Below are 21,570 nucleotides of genomic sequence, written 5' to 3'. Positions count from 1 at the left end.
TGATGTTGGCTGTGGAGGTATCATATATGGCTTTTATAATTTAGAGATATGTTCCTTCTATACATAGTTTATTGAGGGTTTATCATGAGAGGGTGCTGGATGTCGTCAAATGCTTTTTCTGCATTTATTGAGACGATCACATGGGCTTTGTTTTGGTTTCTGTTTATGTGGTGAATCACATTTATTGATTTGCACGTTAAACTATCCTTGCACCCCTGGATGAAACCCACTTGATCAAGGTGGATTTTCTTTTTGAAATGCTGTTGAATTTGGTTTACTAGTATTTTGCTAAAGATTTCTGCATTTATATTCATAATAGATATTGGTCTCTAGTTTGCTTTTTTGTTGTTGTTGTGTCCTTTCCTGGCTTTATTAGGTGGAGAATCAAATCAAGAACTCAATACCATTCACAATAGCTACAAAGAAAATAAAATACCTAGGAATATACTTAACAAAGGAGGTTAAAGACTTCTACATGGAAAACTACAAAACACTGATGAAAGAATTTGTAAATGACAAAAACAAAATGGAAAAACATCTCCTGCTCATGGATTGGTAGAGTCAACATCATTAAAATCTCCATATTGCCCAAAGTTATTTACAAATTCAATGCAATCCTCATCAAAATGCTAACATCATATTTCACAGATCTAGAAAAAATAATCCTAAACTTTATTTGGAACCAAACAAGAACTGAAATAGCCAAAGTAATATTAAGTAAAAAGAACAAATCTGGAGGTATCACATTACCAGACTTCAAATTTTACCTCAAGGCTATAGTAACCAAAACAGCATGGTATTAGTATAAAATCAGAGACATAGACTGATAGAACAGAATAGAGAACCCAGAAATAAAACCATCTACCTACAACCAACTGATCTTTGACAGAAAACAACATACACTGGGGAAAAGTGCTGGGGAAACTGAAGACCCACATGCAGAAGAATAGAAACAGGATCCCTATCTCTCAACATACACAAAAATTATTTCAAGATGGATTAAAGATTTACATGTAACTCATAAAACCATAAAAATTCTAAAACAAAAATGGTATATTGAACTTCTCTGATTACTAGTGGGCCGTTTCCTCCTTACTGCCCAACTCTGCTCTCTAGAGGTGGTAAGAGGTGACCACATGTTAAGCTCTTATTTTCATATGTCTAAATATATTTATATTACTACTTCCTGATTTATTAGATATTATATGTTAATTCTATTACAATTATAAGATGAGGATTAGTACAAGTTCTTTATATATTCTGCATATTCATTATTCATCTGCTAATAATGTAGCAAATATTATCTCCCACTTTGTTGCCTATTATTATTATTACAATACTCTTGTCATGGTATATTCCTTAAAGTTTTTTAGGTTTTGTCCAAGGGTGTCTCTACTCCACAGTTACAACCCACATCCTACAAAAATCTTCAAATACTTTCTGAGTTGTGATTTTAATGTTTACGTATTTTCTACATCTGGAATTTTATTTCTGTGCATGGTATGAGGTGGAGGTCTTACTATTTTTTTGAAATGGATAACCAATTGTCCAATATCATTATTCAATAATTATGTCCTCAAATTTCTCTAAAATATATAAAATTCTCCCAAACGCCTGAACCATTTTGGGAATATCTATGTAGATTCATTGTTCTTCTTATATACCTCTGTACCAATATCACACTGTATTTATTTTTTTTTAATTATTTGGCTACTCTCAAACACTTTCTTTTTTTGGTGAATTTTTAAATCAGCTCATGAATCCTTTAAAAATAAGCAAACTCTGATGACACCAGATTGGAATTACATTGTACTGATGGATCAATTTGAATAAATCCAATATTATCCACTGAGTGGACTTGCCTTTCAGGTTTAATTTTTGTTACACTAATTCAGTTTTTATACTTTAAAAAAACAAATAACCAAATCTACATACTAAATAATTTATTAATGTTTTCTCTAGTACTAAGCAAAAATTATATACTTGAAGAAACATATTATTTATAATGATAGTGACACTAGATCTTTTCATGTTATCAACTTTGTTTCCTCATCATAAAAGGCAAATTATAAAATGATCAAGATGAATAAGGATTATCTCTGTTATCTGATATCATTTTCTATATTAGTATTTCTATATTAGTATATATTTATAAAATAAAGATTGGTTAGTTTAAGTTATTTAATATTAGTCATTTATCACTACCAAAACTGAATAACAGAGGCAAATGAATGATACTGATAATCATGTTATTAAATTCAAGCATAGAGCATTTGAAAATTAAAGTTGTTCTCCATGTTATATTCCTCTAAATTCCAGAATTAAATTATCAACTTTAGTACCAAGTGAAACTAAAGACTTGACTTGGAACCAATATTAACATGAATAATTCATTCATTCATTCAACAAATTTTAAATTTAAATAACATCAGATGCTATAAACTATGTTAAATATTAGGTATAAAATGATAGTAAGAAACACCTTTTTTCAAAAATGAGGAAAACACAAGCAAGAATAATGGTATTGTAATACTCACTTTCCCTTCATCTCTTGGGCTATCACTTAAATGTACAACTGGACCTGGATGAGTCTTGGTGGATCTGTTAAATCAATTCAAAACAGTAATTAAAAACAAAACATTAAAATACCTTACCCCATTAGAGACTGAAACAAAGAAATTAAGATTTTACTGGAATAAAGTGCCAGTATTTGGGGCTTAAGTTCAGATTCGCTTGGATTTTTGGTTTTCTTTTCCAACTATTTTTCTTTCTCCTACTTATTTTATTAAAGTAGTTGTAATTTTTTTTTTAAATCAGGCTTAAAGATTCACATAACACTGCATTTCTTCACTATCTGATATGCTTGTTGCCAGATAAGGGCCTCTGAAATTTTTTAACTGAATTTTTATTTATATAGACAAAAGAACAATACAGCCACAGTTACAGCTGATGGTGTAAACCTGTGTCAATCAAGTTTCAAAGTACATACCTGATTTAAGATTTCCTTTGACATGAAATCTCCTCTGATTTTGCCCCTAAAGAAAAGTACAGTGGCACCTTTGATTTAAAAATAAACTCACTCTAGTGATAGCCATCTTACAGAAAATTGACAAATTGGGGAAACCTAGTTCATGACTTATATCTCGTTTATCTCATCATCTAACATAATCTCATCATCTAACAGATAATTATGAATCTAATAGCATATCTTTAAAGGACCTGTGCTCTATCAATTTGACTTTAAATTTATTCCACTCTGATATGTGGCATGCTTCTTTTATAATTCCCAGTCTAACTTATGTCATTGCTGAATATGATTATGTATGTCATGGTTAAATAAGATATGACCTGATATGACCAGAGATGTATTATTACTCAATTTTGCATAGCCTTTCTTCGTGGCCTACCTGTGCCAGATTAATTCTATTATGATTATATTGATATAGCTTCACTTTATTTCTTAAGTACACATGACAAGCATCAAAGATTCTTTATAATACAGTGAAGAAGATTTAAATCATAGAAACTACTTGGAATCAGAGAACAGTGACAAATTAATTCTAGGGTCTCCTCATACTGACTCCTCAATGTGACCGGGAAGAATAAGCACAGATTTATTGGATATTACTAAACTTTTTTAGTAGATTCAGCCTAAATAATCTCAACTAAAAATAGAAATAATAGCACTGATCCTACTGAATAATTGTGAAGATTAGAAATGATATGTATATAGTGTCTAATATAATGGCAAATATAGTACACATTCAATAAATATGATTGTGATAATTAGAAATCAGAGTTACTATTTGCATTTTAGAATATATGTAGGAAGAAAAGAAATCAAAGAGGGCTTCATAAAAATCTACAGAGCTTTCTGCAATTCTTTCTACATTTATATGTAACACATCATCTACATACAAATGCAATGTTCTGTAAAAGTATAAATTCCTCTGATAAGGGAAAATGTACTTAAATTATCTTTTAGGAAACTAATAATAACCAACAAACCACAAACATTTATTTATTTCTTTGGTTTGATTGGACCAACATTTACCAAAATGTACTCAATGATAAACTAGTAGAAACATAAGTTATTTCACATAAAGAGTGTTCCATATTGAAAAAATTTGGGAAACCCTGAATTAAATAAAGTTAAATACTTTTTTCCCCATAGAACTTCTTAGAGACTGTACTATTAAAATAAGCATTATAAATCTTCAATATTTTACAAAATTATTGGTCCATTGAATCCTTTTTCATTGATCAGATGAAAGGAATCACTGAAATACATTTTGGAAAATACTGGTTAGATCATACATAAGACTCTTCCATTTAGATTCTCAGATTCTACAAAACACTCTAGTTCATAAAATAATCTAGCACTAAACTTCTGTTATTTGGCAGTGACTTTTTCAGACTGCAGATCAAATATTCTTTATTATTTTTTAAAAACTTAGAAGACGTCAAAGTTAAAAGGAACAAGCTTTCACAGTATTTACTATGTAGAGTTAATGACTATTAACATTTTAGTATCTTTCTTATGACTTTTTCTCTAACATTAAACTTCCAAATCCCACAAAGTACTCTCGGCAAAACTTATGGTCATGAGAAATTAACCTAAAAGATTTTAAAAAACCATCTGTGGACTCTGGATTCTGAAAATCCCAGGAAAATTACTTTAGATAGAATTATCAATGAACTTAAATTCATGTACTAGCCACCTAAACAATACCTGGTAATTCTTCTAGGTGTCCCTATTTCTCTCCCTCCTTTGCACCACAATAGGCTTCTTGATAGTTTCCATTGTGGATTTTTCATTATCTTCCCATATCTTAAATATTGGTACTCCCTGGTATTCTGTCCTAAACTGCCATCTATTTCCATATATGGTCATGAATTTAAAAAACCTACAGGAACCATGCAGATACTGCAAATGAGTTAATAGGCTAAATAAGAACTGTGCCAAAGTGGACAGCATATTATCCACTTATAAAAGAAAGCTGTTACTCAGTTCCAGTTGATTGCTGCCATTAAAGAATGCTAGACTAGGATTGTTTCATCGTGAATTCCTTTCATGAAAAGCTGGAAATCCAAATTTTCATTTCACTCTACCAACTTTCAAATATTAGAAACTAATAATTCATAACATATTCAAATAATCTGAGGGCCAAATAAAACATATTTGTGAGTCATATTAATAATTGATTCAATGGCTAATTTGTTACCTCTTCTCTATATAATTTTCTTGCACAATTTCATCTATCCTCATGGTTTCAACAATCATGTAAATTCTGATCTATCTCACTACCTTCATATCCGTAGATCCTACCTGCTACCACTCTTCCATACCAACTCCATTTGAATGTCTTAAAAACACATACAACTCAACCTACCTAAAATTGAACTCATTATTTTACTCCTAATCTATTCAATCTCCTGTACTCTTTCACTAATTGAGCAACATATAGTTGCTCAAGCCAAACACTGGGGGGGGGGGGGGCATGCCCATAAGTTTTCCTTATTTTTCTTTCCTCTTCTACCTTCTAAATATTTTTTTAATATCTCAGCTTATGTCTACCTCTATAACCACCATCATAACTTTTACCAATATACTCTTTCCTCTTTCTAATTATTTCTCCATACTTGAATTCAGAGTAGTATTCCTAAAATACAAAGCTGATCAAGACAAATCTCTACTCAAAGCCCTTCAAAATCTAGCTCTCTAATGGCCTTAGGTAAGTCCAAACTTCTCAAATTGGCTTACAAGACCTTTCATGATATATATCCTGATTACCTCCCAGCTTTATCTCTTATAATCTCTCCCCTAGCCATTCCAATGAACTAAAAACCATATTACTTAACATTTCTGAAAGTGAAACAAAACTGTCTTACATTCCATCCTTTGCCTGTTCTGTTCCCTCTGCCTGGAACACTATCACCAATGTCCCCTATGTTTTACTCATCTAACTGAATCAACTCATCCTTCAGATCTCAGCATAAATGTATATGGCTTCCTTCACAGATACTTCTCTGGGACCCTATGTCTCTATCAGACGCCCTTCTTGTAGAATTACCATTTTACATTTCCAATATATTTTAATGTCCTTTTTATTTAATCTTACTTTCATTAGACTGGAGGTCCCAGGAGAACAGAAACTGTGTCTTCTTAGTTCATAGTTGTTTCTAGTGCCTATCTCATAATAGTGCTCAATAAATGTTTGAATGATTGTTAAATACAACCTTAAACATAAAATTTAATTATAAATTTCATGCTCAAAATTTAATCATATATAGATAAAAGGGTTACCTTTTTTAAAGGCTGGGGCTATCCTACAAAAACAGCTATTTCTGTACTATAATCTGAAATATATTTTTCCATAGAAATATTTTTTAATGACAATTTAGTTCTATACTGCTACTTTATAAAGCATTTTGCAAACATCATTACTTCTTTGGAAAATGTGTTCCAGGATCCAAATAACCAACATTTTGGAAACACACTAAAAATAGAGATAAGCTGAAAAAGAAACATTGAATGAAATGTATTTCAAGTTAGGATTTAGAAATAATCTCATAATTTTAAAAAATAAGTCTTACAGTTGTCATACTTAGACAATATATTGTTATAATTCATGATCTAAAATTATATTTATGAAATGGTTCTTCTTAATTAAATCCATATTTTATTATTGTCCCATACAGGACAATAGCAACAGGAAGTAGCATGCATTTTCTAATGTATCTTGAGAGGTAGAGAGAAATCAAAAGACAATTCTGGGAGACTGGAAGTTGGCATTTAAAATTTTATCTACCACAAGGAAATTACAATTCCATGGAACACATTTTTGGAAATCCAGTCTAAACAAATCAAGAGACATTCAGGAGGTGATGGCATGTTGTTTCTTAATAACTTCTTGAAGATATTTCAAGAACATTTTCAGAGGCACGTATTAAGTCTATCAAACAGTATTTATTTACATAATGGTAGAGGCTATGCTAATGCTGAATCATATGTATAAGATCATACTATGAAAACATTAACAAAAGTGCCTTATTTTATCTCTTTAATTCCACCTAGTTTTACCCTTCTTTAAAATATACATCTTTTACTACTCTTTATTAGTCTTGAAATCATAAAGTACAGACCTTATAAATATATATAAGTCACTAGTTCAGGTAGTAACTAAAACTATGAAAAGGATTTGTTAAGTAGAGAAAAGACCGATTCTAGCAGAAACTAGAGGAAAGAAGCAAGAAGACGAGCATACAGCGGACAAGGGCCGGAAGGAGGGGTACCTGAGACCCCGGGAGACTCCACGGGAGGAGGCTGCGGAGGAGAACTGGAGGCTAAGACCACCGGAGCAGCCCGGAGACCAGCGGCAAGGGTAGGTGGATCTGCTGTTTCCCCTCCCCTGCATTCGGGACTGCTGGTGGGCTCCCCAGCGGGTGGAGAGACCTGCGGACATCAGCCCAGAGACTGCCGCCGCCTGCCAACGGTGAGCCTGTAGCAGACGTGGCACTAGGTTCCCAACTTCCTCCGGGCACCTCCGTGTGCACGGACCCGAGCCGCGCGGCAGGCACCATATTGCCTCATCCTCCCCTCCACCAACCCTACCCGCGGCTGCCCAGAGAGACAATACAGCCACCAGCCGGAGGCACCTCCAGGGAACGGGACCTTCCCGTTTGGGACCCCGCCCGCCCTCCCAGGTGCTGCTGGCACCGTGTTCCCAGGAAAACGGTGCCGACTCAGAGGCTGAGAGACATAGACCCAGCTTGGGCTCCCTGTGGGTGAATTAGGACCGGAAATCCTCTCCCTGGTGGGAATACAGTTTGAACTCTGGGACACAGAGGTCGGACCTGCAGACCAGATCCCCTGCACCGAGGGCTAGCATTGCCCGGGGCACAGAAGGGTTATACGTGAACAGCCTACTGAGGGCTGTGTGCCTCCAGGGACGGATAGGCGCCCTAGAGGACAACCCTCCACCCAGGAGGAGGCCGTGCGCCCAACCCAGGTGGCGTTCCTGTGCAGGGAACCTCCCCGCCGGCACCACAGTCCGGGGAGGCCTGGTGGCTTGTGGTCTGGCCTGCTGGCAGAGGCCCAGGAGTAGCTGCAGAGTTGGGGAGGGTGGAAAGAAGCGAGGCCTGCTGCAGACTGCAGGTCTCAGACAGCCCCACCCCCACACCCAGACTTTCTGGCTGAGCGGGACCATTCCAGCCCTGCCCTGACAGCTTTCCCTGGAAGCTGAGCACAGAACTTTGACCCCTGCTAACGGCCTGAGGGCAGGCTTATCCAACCCAGCTCCGCCCAGAACGAGAGCTGATAACAGGACTCAAAATCAACACCATAGCCTGTTCCTCCAAGCAAACGCCACCTACTGACAGGGACGGCATCTTGCACAGCCTTGCCACGGCATCCACTGACTCAATATACAGGGAGTGGTCCAATTTCACCCACAGGCACCACCTAACGCCTCAGAAACTAAACAAGCTGTGTGAATACCCAAACAATAACCTAAGGAAAGAAACAACAACTGATCAACATGGGAAGAAATCAGCGAAAGAACTCAGGAAATATGAAGAACCAAACGGAAAACACACCCCCAAGGAGGAGTACCAGCCCCCTAGAAACGGACACCGACCAAAATCAGGCAACCAATATGACAGAAATGGAATTTCGTATGTGGATCATAAGAACACTCACCCAGCTGCAACAACAACTCAATAACCAACACCAAGAAAACACAAAAAACCTCCAAGAAATGGAACAAAGGTTCAACAAAGAGAATGACACAGTGAAGAAAACTTTAACCGAAGTCCTGGAGATGAAGAATCAACTCAGAGAACTACAAAATACTGTGGAAAGTCTCAAGAACAGGGTAGATCAAGCAGAAGAAAGAATCTCAGAGCTTGAAGATAACACCTTCCAATTAAATAAATCAGTCACAGAAATACAGCAGAGAAACAAGAGAAAAGACCAAAGCCTACAAGAGCTGTGGGATTATGTGAAAAAACCTAACGTGAGGGTCATAGGTTTAGCCGAAGAGGAGGAAGACAACACTCAAGGGCTGGACAAGCTTTTTGAAGATATAATAGAGGAAAATTTCCCAGGCCTTGCTCAAAATCTCGATATACAAGTTCAAGAAGCCCAGAGGACCCCTGGGAGATTCAATGCAAACAGGAAGACGTCACGTCATGCAGTCATCAGACTGACCAAAGTATCAACTAAAGAGGCCCTTCTAAGAGCTGTAAGACAAAAGAAGCAAGTGACATACAAGGGAAAGCCAATTCAAATAACATCAGACTTCTCTAATGAGACTTTACAAGCAAGGAGAGACTGGGGCCCCATTCTCACTCTTTTGAAACAAAATAATGCCCAGCCTAGAATATTATTCCCTGCAAAACTAAGCTTCGTATATGAAGGAGAAATAAAAACATTCTCAGACAAGCAAAGGCTCAGAGAATTCACCAAGACAAGACCAGCCCTACAAGAAGTACTTAAAACAGCGTTATGCACGGAACATCATAATAATAATCCACGGATATAAAAACAACCAAAACCCAAAGATATTAAAGGCCAGATATTACAATGGCTCAAGACAGAAATCATAGCAACAACATCCAACCCAACAGAATGATCAGTAATCTACCTTACCTATCACTTCTCTCAATAAATGTGAATGGCTTAAACTCTCCACTCAAGAGACATAGGCTGGCTGAATGGATAAGAAAATACAGGCCAAGTATATGCTGTCTTCAGAAAACACATTTAACCTGCAAGGATGCACAGAGACTAAAAATAAAAGGGTGGAGATCAATATTCCAAGCAAATAGAAGCCAAAAGAAGGCTGGTGTGGCAGTTCTAATTTCAGACGATTTAGTTTTTAAACCGACAAAAGTAGTAAAAGACAAAGAGGGTCATTATATAATGGTGAAGGGCACAGTCCATCAAGAAGAGATAACAATTTTAAATATATATGCACCCAACTTAGGTGCACCCAGATTCATAAAGCAAACCTTACTGGAGCTAAGCAAATGGATTAATAGCAACTCCATAATCGCCGGAGATTTCAACACCCCACTGACGGCACGAGACAGATCCTCCAAACAGAAAATTAATAAAGAAATAATGGACTTAAACAAAACTCTAGAACAATTGGGTCTGACAGACATCTACAGAACATTCTACCCAAAATCCACTGAATATACGTTCTTCTCATCAGCTCACGGGACATTCTCTGAGATTGACCATATCCTAGGACACAAAGAAAATCTCAAGAAATTTAAAAAAATAGAAATCATACCATGTACCTTCTCAGACCACAGTGGAATAAAACTAGAAATCAACCCTAACAGAAACTCCCATTTCTACACAAAAACGTGGAAATTAAACAACCTCCTACTAAATGATTACTTCGTAAATGAAGAAATCAAGACGGAAATAAAAAACTTCTATGAAGAAAACGACAATGGAGAGACAAGTTATCAACTCCTCTGGGACACAGCTAAAGCAGTTCTGAGAGGAAAGTTTATCTCCATAAATGCCTATAACCAAAAGGCAAGAAGATCACAAATAGACAATCTAATGAAATGACTCAAAGAGCTGGAAAAAGAAAAACAGACCAACCCCAAACCCAGCAGAAGAAGTGAAATCAACAAGATCAAATCAGAACTAAACGAAATTGAAAACAGGAAAGCTATTCAGGAGATTAATAAAACAAAAAGTTGGTTCTTTGAAAAAATAAACAAGATTGACACGCCATTGGCTAAGCTAACGAAAAGCAGAAAAGAGAAATCTCTAATAAGCTCCATCAGGAATAAAAAAGGAGATATCACAACTGATCCCAAAGAGATACAAGGTACAATTTATGAATACTACAAAACTCTTTATGCACACAAACTGGAAAATGTGGAGGAAATGGACAAATTTCTAGAAACACACAGCCTCCCTAGGCTCAACCAGGAAGAAATAGATTCCCTGAACAGACCAATCTCAACAGCTGAAATAGAAACAGCAATTAAAAATCTCCCTAAAAAGAAAAGTCCCGGTCCAGATGGCTTCACACCTGAATTTTACCATACTTACAAAGAAGAACTAGTACCTATCTTGCAGAAACTATTCCACAACATCGAGAAGAACGGAAACCTCCCCGACACCTTTTATGAAGCGAATATTACTCTGATACCAAAACCAGGAAAGGATGCAACAAAAAAAGAAAACTACAGACCAATATCCCTAATGAATATAGATGCAAAAATTTTCAACAAAATCTTAGCTAACCGAATCCAGACACTTATCAAAAAAATAATCCACCACGACCAAGTGGGCTTCATCCCAGGGATGCAGGGATGGTTCAACATACGTAAATCTATAAATGCAATTCACCACATAAACAGAAGCAAAAACAAAGACCACATGATTCTTTCAATAGATGCAGAAAAAGCTTTTGACAAAATTCAACACCCTTTCATGATACGAACACTTAAGAAAATAGGCATAGAAGGGACATACCTAAAAATGATACAAGCCATATATGACAGACCCATAGCCAACATCATACTGAATGGGGAAAGATTGAAATCATTCCCACTTAGAACTGGAACCAGACAAGGCTGCCCACTATCTCCACTTCTGTTCAACATAGTGCTGGAAGTCTTGGCTACAGCAATCAGACAGGAAAATGGAATCAAAGGTATCCAAATAGGGGCAGAAGAGATCAAACTTTCACTGTTTGCTGATGATATGATATTGTATCTAGAAAACCCCAAGGATTCAACCAAGAAACTCCTGGAACTGATCAATGAATTTAGTAAAATCTCAGGATACAAAATTAATACACAGAAATCAGAGGCATTCTTATACGCCAACAACAATCTAATTGAGAATCAAATCAAAGACTCAATTCCCTTCACAATAGCAACAAAGAAATTAAAGTACCTAGGAATATATTTAACCAAGGAGGTAAAAGACCTCTACAGGGAGAACTATGAAACACTGAGGAAGGAAATAGCAGAGGATGTAAACAGATGGAAATCCATACCATGCTCGTGGATCGGCAGACTCAATATCATCAAAATGTCTATACTACCCAAACTGATCTACAGATTCAATGCAATACCTATTAAAATCCCATCAGCATTCTTCACAGATATAGAAAAAATAATTTTACGCTTCGTATGGAACCAAAGAAGACCCCGAATATCAAGAGCAATTCTAGGCAACAAAAACAAAATGGGAGGCATTAATATGCCAGATATCAAACTATACTACAAAGCTGTAGTAATTAAATCAATATGGTATTGGCACAAAAACAGGAATATAGACCAGTGGAACAGATGTGAGAATCCTGATATAAAACCATCCTCATATAGCCATCTCATCTTTGACAAAGCAGACAAAAACATACGCTGGGGAAAAGAATCCCTCTTCAATAAATGGTGCTGGGAAAACTGGATAGCCACCTGTAGAAGGCTAAAACAGGACCCACACCTTTCACCTCTCACAAAAACCAACTCACGCTGGATAACAGACTTAAACCTAAGATATGAAACTATTAGAACTCTAGAGGAAAAAGTTGGAAACACTCTCCTAGACATCGGCCTGGGCAAAGAGTTTATGAAGAAATCCCCAAAGGCAATCACAGCAGCAACAAAAATAAATAAATGGGACATGATCAAACTACAAAGCTTCTGCACAGCCAAAGAAATAGTCATGAAAGTAAACAGACAACCTACAGAATGGGAGAAAATTTTGGCATCCTATGCATCTGATAAGGGACTGATAACTAGAATATACTTAGAACTCACGAAAATTAGGAAGAAAAAATCAAATAACCCCATTAAAAAGTGGGCAAAGGACTTGAACAGAAATTTTTCTAAAGAAGACAGAAGAATGGCCAACAAACATATGAAGAAATGCTCAACATCTCTAATCATCAGGGAAATGCAAATCAAAACCACAATGAGATATCACTTAACCCCAGTGAGAATGGCCTTTATCAAAAAATCTCCAAACAATAAATGCTGGCGTGGTTGCGGAGAGAGAGGAACACTCCTACACTGCTGGTGGGACTGCAAACTAGTTCAACCTCTGTGGAAAGCAATATGGAGATACCTTAAAGCGATACAAGTGAATCTACCATTTGATCCAGCAATCCCATTGCTGGGCATCTACCCAAATGATCCAGTGACACTCTACAAAAAAGACACCTGCACTCGAATGTTTATAGCAGCACAATTCATAATTGCAAGGCTGTGGAAACAGCCCAAGTGCCCATCAATCCAAGAATGGATTAATAAAATGTGGTATATGTATACCATGGAGTACTATTCAGCTCTAAGAAACAATGGTGATATAGCACACCTTATATTTTCCTGGTTAGAGCTGGAACCCATACTACTAAGTATCCCAAGATTGGAAAAACAAGCACCAGATATATTCTCCAGCAAACTGGTATTAACTGAGTAGCACCTAAGTGGACACATAGGTGCTACAGTAATAGGGTATTGGGCAGGTGGGAGGGGGGAGGGGGGCGGGTATATACATACATGGTGAGTGGGATGTGCACCATCTGGGGGATGGTCATGATGGAGACTCAGACTTTTGGGGGGAGGGGGGGGAAATGGGCATTTATTGAAACCTTAAAATCTGTACCCCCATAATTTGCCAAAATAAAAAAAATAATTAAAAAAAAAGGATTTGTTAAGTAAATGAATATGAAGACAAATTACAAAAGTGGTGAAATATTTGATCTAAGATAATAAACTCTTCTCAAATACTTTAGCAGCATTCAACTGAACACAAATAATACATCTACACATTTGTACTAATATTGAATTTGTTTTAAAGTTTTATAGTATGTACTAACATTGTATTTGTTTAAAGGTTATAATCTTAAGTTTATCTGTTTGTATGTTTTTATCAACATCTAAAATAATATGTGAAAAGCACTAAATTCATTCCTGTTTATTGCTTTTATAGGACTAGGATTATAGGGGGAAGGCTCTTTCCCCTTATAGCTAAAAAAGTATTTTGTGTGGTGGGGGGAAACATAATTGTTTATGGGATAAATGTTTTTTAAAATACACATACAGAAAAGTAAGAGCAAAATAGCTCATACCAATTATCTTGAAAAAATAAATGAAAGTTGTAAGTCAACAGTAGTAACTATTTAACATATTAATGCTTCAATAATGTAATCAGTTATTTAGTAGCTACTCTGTGAAAAGCACCAAAATAAGCCAAGTATGAAGAAAAATAAAGAAAAATAAACAAGATTCTTCTCTGGAGCAGTTCTTAATCTAATGAAGGAGGAATAATTATCATTAATAAAAGACCCATCAGGACATAATATAAAAAGAATATAACAAGGGTATAACTAGTGACAACCTTCCTATCGAGCAATATACATGCACACTGAAACCACTGAAATATTGGGATTAGGAAAAGCTTTATCATAAAGACCAGAGTCAAACTTTATGAAAAGAGATTGTTTTAATCATAATTTTGGAGAATAATTTTATAATATAAAACATACATGGGAGAGATAATGACCCAGCCTCAAGTCAAACATTTTATCAAGGACCTAATATATACAGATCATAAACATTTATTAAATAAAAGTTGTTTTTCTGATTAACAAATTGACCAGAGAATTGTTTATGTATATTCTACAAATAGATGGCTTGGAATTCCATGAAATTTCACATTTTATGTGGCAGAAACTTAAATATCAGTGCCAAAGCCAAAGTTGTAATTACCATCAACAACATACCAAAAACGCTGTATATATCACAATCTGGAAGACGTTGACAAATTATTTCTCCTTTGAACCCAGAACAACATTTTAATAAGGCAAGAAAGAATAAGCTACCAGCATTCAAAAGTATGTGCACTGATCATGATTATTTTACATAAAACAATCCAGTCCTCCCAATGAAAGTGGTTATACTAAGGTTAATTATAACAAAAATGAGATGATATCCATGTATAATTAGTGGGATGAACCATACTATATTATCATCAAATTTTGTATATATGACCCTTAATGATAGCATTTTTAAAAGCCTTTATGGTTTTAAGTTATTTTAGCTGAACTTTTCACTCAAATTAATTATAAATTAGCAATAGATACATCAAATAACTATAATTCAACATATATGTTATATAATGATATGAAATATTTAAGTCAAATAAATTGATATTCAAGTTCAAACTTACAGTTCAATTGCCTTGTTCCACATGATAACATATCCAGAAAGAATGAAAGATTCAATATTTACAATATGTGTATTTCCTCTTTCTGTTCCAACATAGAGCCATTTACTCTGGAAAGGTAGATGACAGTAAGTAATTCTGAAAGAAAGAAAATTATAATTAAAATATCTAAATTTTACATCTGGTCAACATTATATTTTCCTTACATTTATCATGCAGTGGTAGCTATATAAACAATAAAATTTACTATATACTCAATTAGCATTTTAGTTTATAGCTGAGGGTACAGGATAAATAAAATAGGGTATTATTAAAAACAATAATAATAACCATTATAAGTGCCTATATGGGCATTAATTTACATTATTTCTAATTCTGAAAACAGCACTGGAAGACAGATATGTATTTCTGTTTTACAAAGAGGAAACTGGCTGAAATTTTTTCTCATTACTTGCCTAGGACTGACAGCTAGTAAGTAGCAAAACTGGGATTCTTATACATTCCTGCTTGCTTACAAAGTTGCCATCTTTCCACTAAACCACATTGTTTTGTTTGTTTGTTTGCTTTGTTTAAATAACATTCACTTCAAGGCCAGGAGTAGTGGCTCACATCCCTAATCCTAACCCTTTGGGAAGCCAATATGGGAGGATTGCTTGACACCAGGAGTTTGAGACCAACCTGGGCGACAGCGAAATTCCATCTCCACAAAATATTTAAAAAATTAGCGAGGCATGGTAGCATGCCTCTGTACTTCCAGCTACTTGGGAGGCTGAGGCAGGAAGATTGCTTGAGCCCAGGAGTTTGAGGTTGCAGTTAGCAATGATGATGCCCTTGTATTCTGGCCCAGGCAACAGAGCCATACCCTCTCTCAAAAAAGGAAAAAAAAAAAAAAGATTCACTTCAAATAGAAATTTGGTACATATAAAGTAATTTCATAGTTCATAGAGAAGTGGTAGCTACATCTAAATGAGATAATAAATTATATACTTTTTATTCAGATGTTTGGCATCTAAATATAATAGTAAAAAGAAAATTTATAAAGTCAGAGATACACTGTACTTTTCCCCTTAGTTTTATTATTCTGCTCTTATCTTCACAATGCACTTTCTGATCAACTCTGGGACCTGTTCCATAGCTGGAGCAACTATTACTTCTATATGACATATGGGAATTTATTAGAGTCTTCTAGTCACAATATCATTACTTTCTCTGGTTAGGCCTAATCATACTCTTTAGTTATCCTTAAAAAGAGAAGGAGGATAAGTTCAGTTATCTCTTACCAGAACTTGTTATTGAATCACAATATTTTTTATAGTTAACTTAGAAGAGGAGCTAGTACATTGTTAGAAGAGCTGAACAGAATTCTGACACCAGGCAGACAGACCAATAATAATAATAATAAAGAATGTGAATGATAATTTTCAATAGCATTTTGTCTTGTACAACTTTATATAAGAGTGAAGAAATATCCAGTGTGTTCAGTTTATAATCTCAGTGTGATTCACTGAATTTTTAGACAGCCTCTCTTTTTAAATTTTTTTTTTAATTTCAGCATTTAACTGGGGTTCAAATGTTTAGGTTAGGTATATTGCCTTTGCCCCACCTGAGTCAGAGCTTCAAGCGTGTCCATTCCCCCGATGGTGTGCACCGCACCCATTAGGTGTGTATATACTCATCCCGTCCTCTTCCCTTCATCTGCCTGATACCCGATGAATGTTGTTACTATATGTACACTTAAGTGTAACAGTTAATATCAACTTGATGGTGAGTACATGTGGTGCTTATTTTTCTATTCTTGTGATACTTCACTTATTAGAAGGGGCTCCAGCTCTATCCAGGATAATACAAGAGGTGCTAGATCACCTCTTTGAACCATACTTCATCAAAGCACCCTGGTGAAAGCACCTTGCACTGATACTATATCCAAAAAACTAAAAGCCCTGCTATGACATAAACAATAACAGGTTAATTTACAATCTATATGATATTGGACAATTTTGATTAAAACTTAAAATCTATCAACATTTGTACTCCCATAATATGTTGAAATAAAAAAACCCTAAAATCTAGAATTGCTGTCACCAAAGGATATTAACACTGTTGCATAGGAAATAACTTGATGTTTATGTTTCTAGACAATGAAAAATCAATTTTAAATTCAGTCTTCAGTAGGAAGAGGAAACTCATTTTAAAGAGGATTTAAGATCACCCTTTCTGAATCACAGGAACAGTAGAGAAAATGCTAATCTCATTAAAGAAGACACAAATATAGGCATTCAAGTAGAAAAAATTCAAACTTCAAAAAATATTACATAGTCATTTCCAAGGTTAACAAGAAAAGTGTAAGAACTGCTAGGTTTAAGTAATAAGACAAAACTAGAACTACTTGAACTGATAACTACCTTTTTCTGATCCTTATTAAAAAGAAGCTAGAGCCTTGACATCAAAAAGGTTTCACTTTATACACAATGTCCAACTGATGGGTATAACAACTAGTTAAGAAAGATTCTCAGATTTTATCTGAACCCAATAAAAAAGAATAATGTGATTACTTAGGATGATTGACACAGGTGAGGAAAAGGACATGATTATACTTGTGCTGTGTACTTGATAACCCTAATAAAGGATTAAGCTATATATTTACACAACTTATTGTATTTAATAGTTACATCTTTATTTGTAACTTATTTCTGTAATGAACACCTGATAGATCAAGGATTTTTTTGTTACATATAAGCCATGAAAAAATAATCTTGCTCCTATATCCATATTGACTATCATTCTCCTATAGTAAATCATCTGAGACATTCTTAGCCTCCCATCCATATTTATTCAACCTTCACTGAACAATTCTTTATAAAAAAGCATTGTCTTAGATTACAACACAAACACCCTTTTCCCCTCGAAAAGCATACTATCTATTGGGAGAGTAGACAAGTAAGAAAAATAAAAGTAAAATGTGTGAATTTCTATAAAGAATTCAAAGGAAGGAGGGTTTAATCATAGTAAAAAAGATAAAAAAAAAAGCTAATGTAGAAAGTTGTATTTAAATTTTTTCATTAAAGATAAAAATATAAAATAAATGTTTCTCAAGCCCGAATAATGTACAAATCCTTGAAAACTTTTTGCTGAAAAATCCTCACTTTTGATCTTTTAGAAATTTATGTATAAAAATAAGATTAACATTCTTCATACTTATGGCTCTTTACACATATAAAACAAAAAAAATAAGTACACATAAAACTACAACTAGAATTCAAATGAATAACATTAATTTATGTGGGAGTTGAATTTTTTACAGAAATAAAATAAACTCACAATATGGATATGGTTCTAACTGCATAGGTTCTTTTGAGTTTAGTGTGTCTATACTTGGTGCTTTTTTGTTTTCCTCAACAGTTGTATATACTCTAACTGCTTTGAACTCTTTGTACACCAACACACATAATTTCACAATTATTTGGCATGAATGCATAATATATGTGCACAGTCTACCTCTGTTATTTTATTAACCCATAACAACTATGTAATATTGCTTGGTACCAAAACTATCATAAAACGCAAATTTAACTTTACATATTGAACCTGTGTAGCAGTATTTTTGTATAAATTTGTTTATTCAAATCTTTCAGAAGGTTTCCATTAGTCTAGCATAAAAATAAAAATATTACGAGTAGAAATTATTGCAAAATACAACCTATGACTATGCCCATACCCCTAGTATATGAGAAACACTCTAATAATACCTAAGCAAAATATATATTTTAACATACAAAATGATTTAAAATTATGCAGTAGGAAATTTATTGGACAATTTCAGCTTTGAAATCCTCCACATCCCCAAGTTCTAATACAGTTCAATTTTAGGACTATTCATTGTTTGGATTCCAGATCCTCACATTCCAGGCCTGATGAGTCTGGTACTTCAATGAAGACTCTAGCCCCTTATATAATATTTATAATTGTAATACGCAACCTGGTTACACTTAAAGCTAGGTGTATAATGATTCTGCATGTCAAAAACACAAATATCTCAGATGATGATTCAGTAGTTTTAAGATAATATTTAGCAATATAGTTTAAAAACTCCTTTTGGGTGATTTTGATGCAGATCAAAGTTAAGAATCACTAAATTATAGCAACAATTTTTAATCTTTGATATAAAGAAATATCTCATTAAAATGCATATTCCCAGATTCCAGTCACACAAATTGTGACTCCATGGTCCTGAATGAGGCATACAACTTGGGAATTTTAACACGTTTCTCAGTCCTTGCTATGCAAAGTGAGGTCCATAGCCAGGAGCAGAGACATCACCTAGAAGGTTCTTAGAAATTAAGAATCTCAGGTCAGATTTCTGAACTGAAAACTGCATTTTATGAAAGAACTTCCAGGTGAGTCATAAACACATTAAAGTTTAGGAAGCACTTCTCTATGTGATTCTGATTTACCTCATCTATGAACCACATTTTAAGAAACATCATTCTGTGGTTGAGTACTGTTTACCTATTCTTCAAGTTTCAAAATAAGAACCTAAATTAGTAAGTTATTAGTAGTAGGAATAAAGCCTTGTAGTTATATAGTCCTCCAAAACCAATTAAAGATAAGGATGATGATAAGGATAATAATAATAATGACAATAACAATAATGATGATAATGAGAACCACAACAGCCAGGAAAAGGGACAGATAGCTACACTATGATTCCCTCAGCATATTATGTCAAAGGCTGATATGTAGAAATTTTAGTGGAAAAACTCAAAGTGTATAAAAGAAAGAACAAAGTAATAAAATTATTTAAGAAAAAGAATCTGATACGTTTGAACAAGCTCTACCTAACTGGAATTATCATACAAGAAACAAAATTTAAAAGATAAGTGAAAATTTAGTTGAATTTCATTCATGGTCTTAATGGCCTAATTAATCAACTAACGAGTCAGTAAAAACTCAATATTATTGTCTATCATTAGCTGGAAAATTTTTGAGCATAAATCAAATTTTAAAAATAAGACAAATCTCTGCAATTATTAAAATGACTTACCAATAATCTAAGTCAGGTGACACTAAACTTTTTCCATGAAGTGTGCTAAAATATAGTACATATTTTGGGCCACAAAGGCCACATGCTGTTGCAACTACTCAACTCTGCCACTGTAGTGCAAAAATGGACATAGACAATACATAAACTAATGAGCATGGCTAGATTCCATAAAAGTTTATTTTTTAAAAAGGTGGTGGACCACATTTTACCTATAGGACATAATGTGCTGATTTCAGATATAAATCATAATTTTTTTCTGTTTACTGGACTTTGTAGCATTATATAAATTTATTAGCTGAAATTCTCAAGGGAACTTTTTGAAATAGTTTACTTTCTCATTAGGAATCACAGAATATTGACTTTACCTTGATTTTTTCAGCATTTATTTATTACCTATCATATAAAGATTAAAATATTTTTATAATCTTACAGTTATTACAAAATTGCTTAGAACAAGCAGGAAAAACATGGTCAAAAGATTTCATGAGGGGATTTCATAGATTCTTAGTTTGCATTGTCAAATAGTGCATGAAAAGTAATGATTGACATATAGAAGATTCATTAATATAATAAACACTTCACAGGTACTACATGCATCTATTAATAGATACCAGAAACACAGAACTTATAAGACATATTTCCAGCCCTTTGGAAATTCAGAATTCTAAAAAAATTGCAAAGTATTTCTTATGAAATAAAATTTTTCTTCCTAATCAAAAAAAATGGCAAAATCAAATAATGAAAATCTATTATTTTAGTTTAGTTATGTAAAATAAAACAAGAAACACACTTCCTTCACTAAAAAACAAAACTTATTTCCTCATTAAAACTAAACTAGCAAAAGACAAAGAGTTTTGCTGAAGACTGTTACTTGATATTTCTTTATTTATTCTTGAAATAGTAGCCTAATCACCTAATGTTCTCTGCTTTTAACCATCAGAAGTCATTTGTAAGCCAAGCATTTTATGCTATACTAAGCTGTACATTCTCTATAGTCCTACTCAAATTTAAAAATTGTTAATCCCTATCACCTTCTACTGAGAAAGAACAATCATCAGGGAAAAACAATCTCCATTGATTAACTTCCAGATCTACTCTCAAAAACATATAAAAATGTTTGATGAAATAATTTGATCCACACATATCTTGGTATCAGTACCATAGGTTGAAAAGAAAAATGTATTACTAGAAATATATACAAAATTTTGCATTTTTGTTTTTAAAAAATCAGCTTCTAAAGTATATGATTGGGGAAATCTGGTTTAACAATTGCTTAAATAAAAAAAAGAACGGGAGTTTTATTAAGCCTTAAGTT

General features: G+C 34.2%; 1 protein-coding gene across 7 annotated transcripts in view; it reads right to left on the bottom strand.

Annotated features, from left to right (window-relative positions):
- Window positions 1-21,570, bottom strand: part of STXBP5L (syntaxin binding protein 5L) — a 346,530-nt gene that overhangs the window by 206,197 nt on the left and 118,763 nt on the right. For all 7 annotated transcript variants that reach the window (XM_076001837.1, XM_076001841.1, XM_020287216.2 and 4 more), the window contains exons 6-7: window positions 15,218-15,352; window positions 2,538-2,601 (exon numbers count right to left, since the gene is read on the bottom strand). In XM_076001837.1, coding sequence (XP_075857952.1) covers window positions 2,538-2,601; window positions 15,218-15,352 — 199 coding nt within the window. The remainder of the gene's footprint in view (window positions 1-2,537; window positions 2,602-15,217; window positions 15,353-21,570) is intronic.

The sequence above is a fragment of the Microcebus murinus genome, chromosome 1 (assembly GCF_040939455.1).
Source record: "Microcebus murinus isolate Inina chromosome 1, M.murinus_Inina_mat1.0, whole genome shotgun sequence".
Taxonomy (NCBI): Eukaryota; Metazoa; Chordata; class Mammalia; order Primates; family Cheirogaleidae; genus Microcebus; species Microcebus murinus.
The sequence above is the reverse complement of the archived record's forward strand: the minus strand, read 5'-3'. Positions and strand labels throughout refer to the sequence as shown.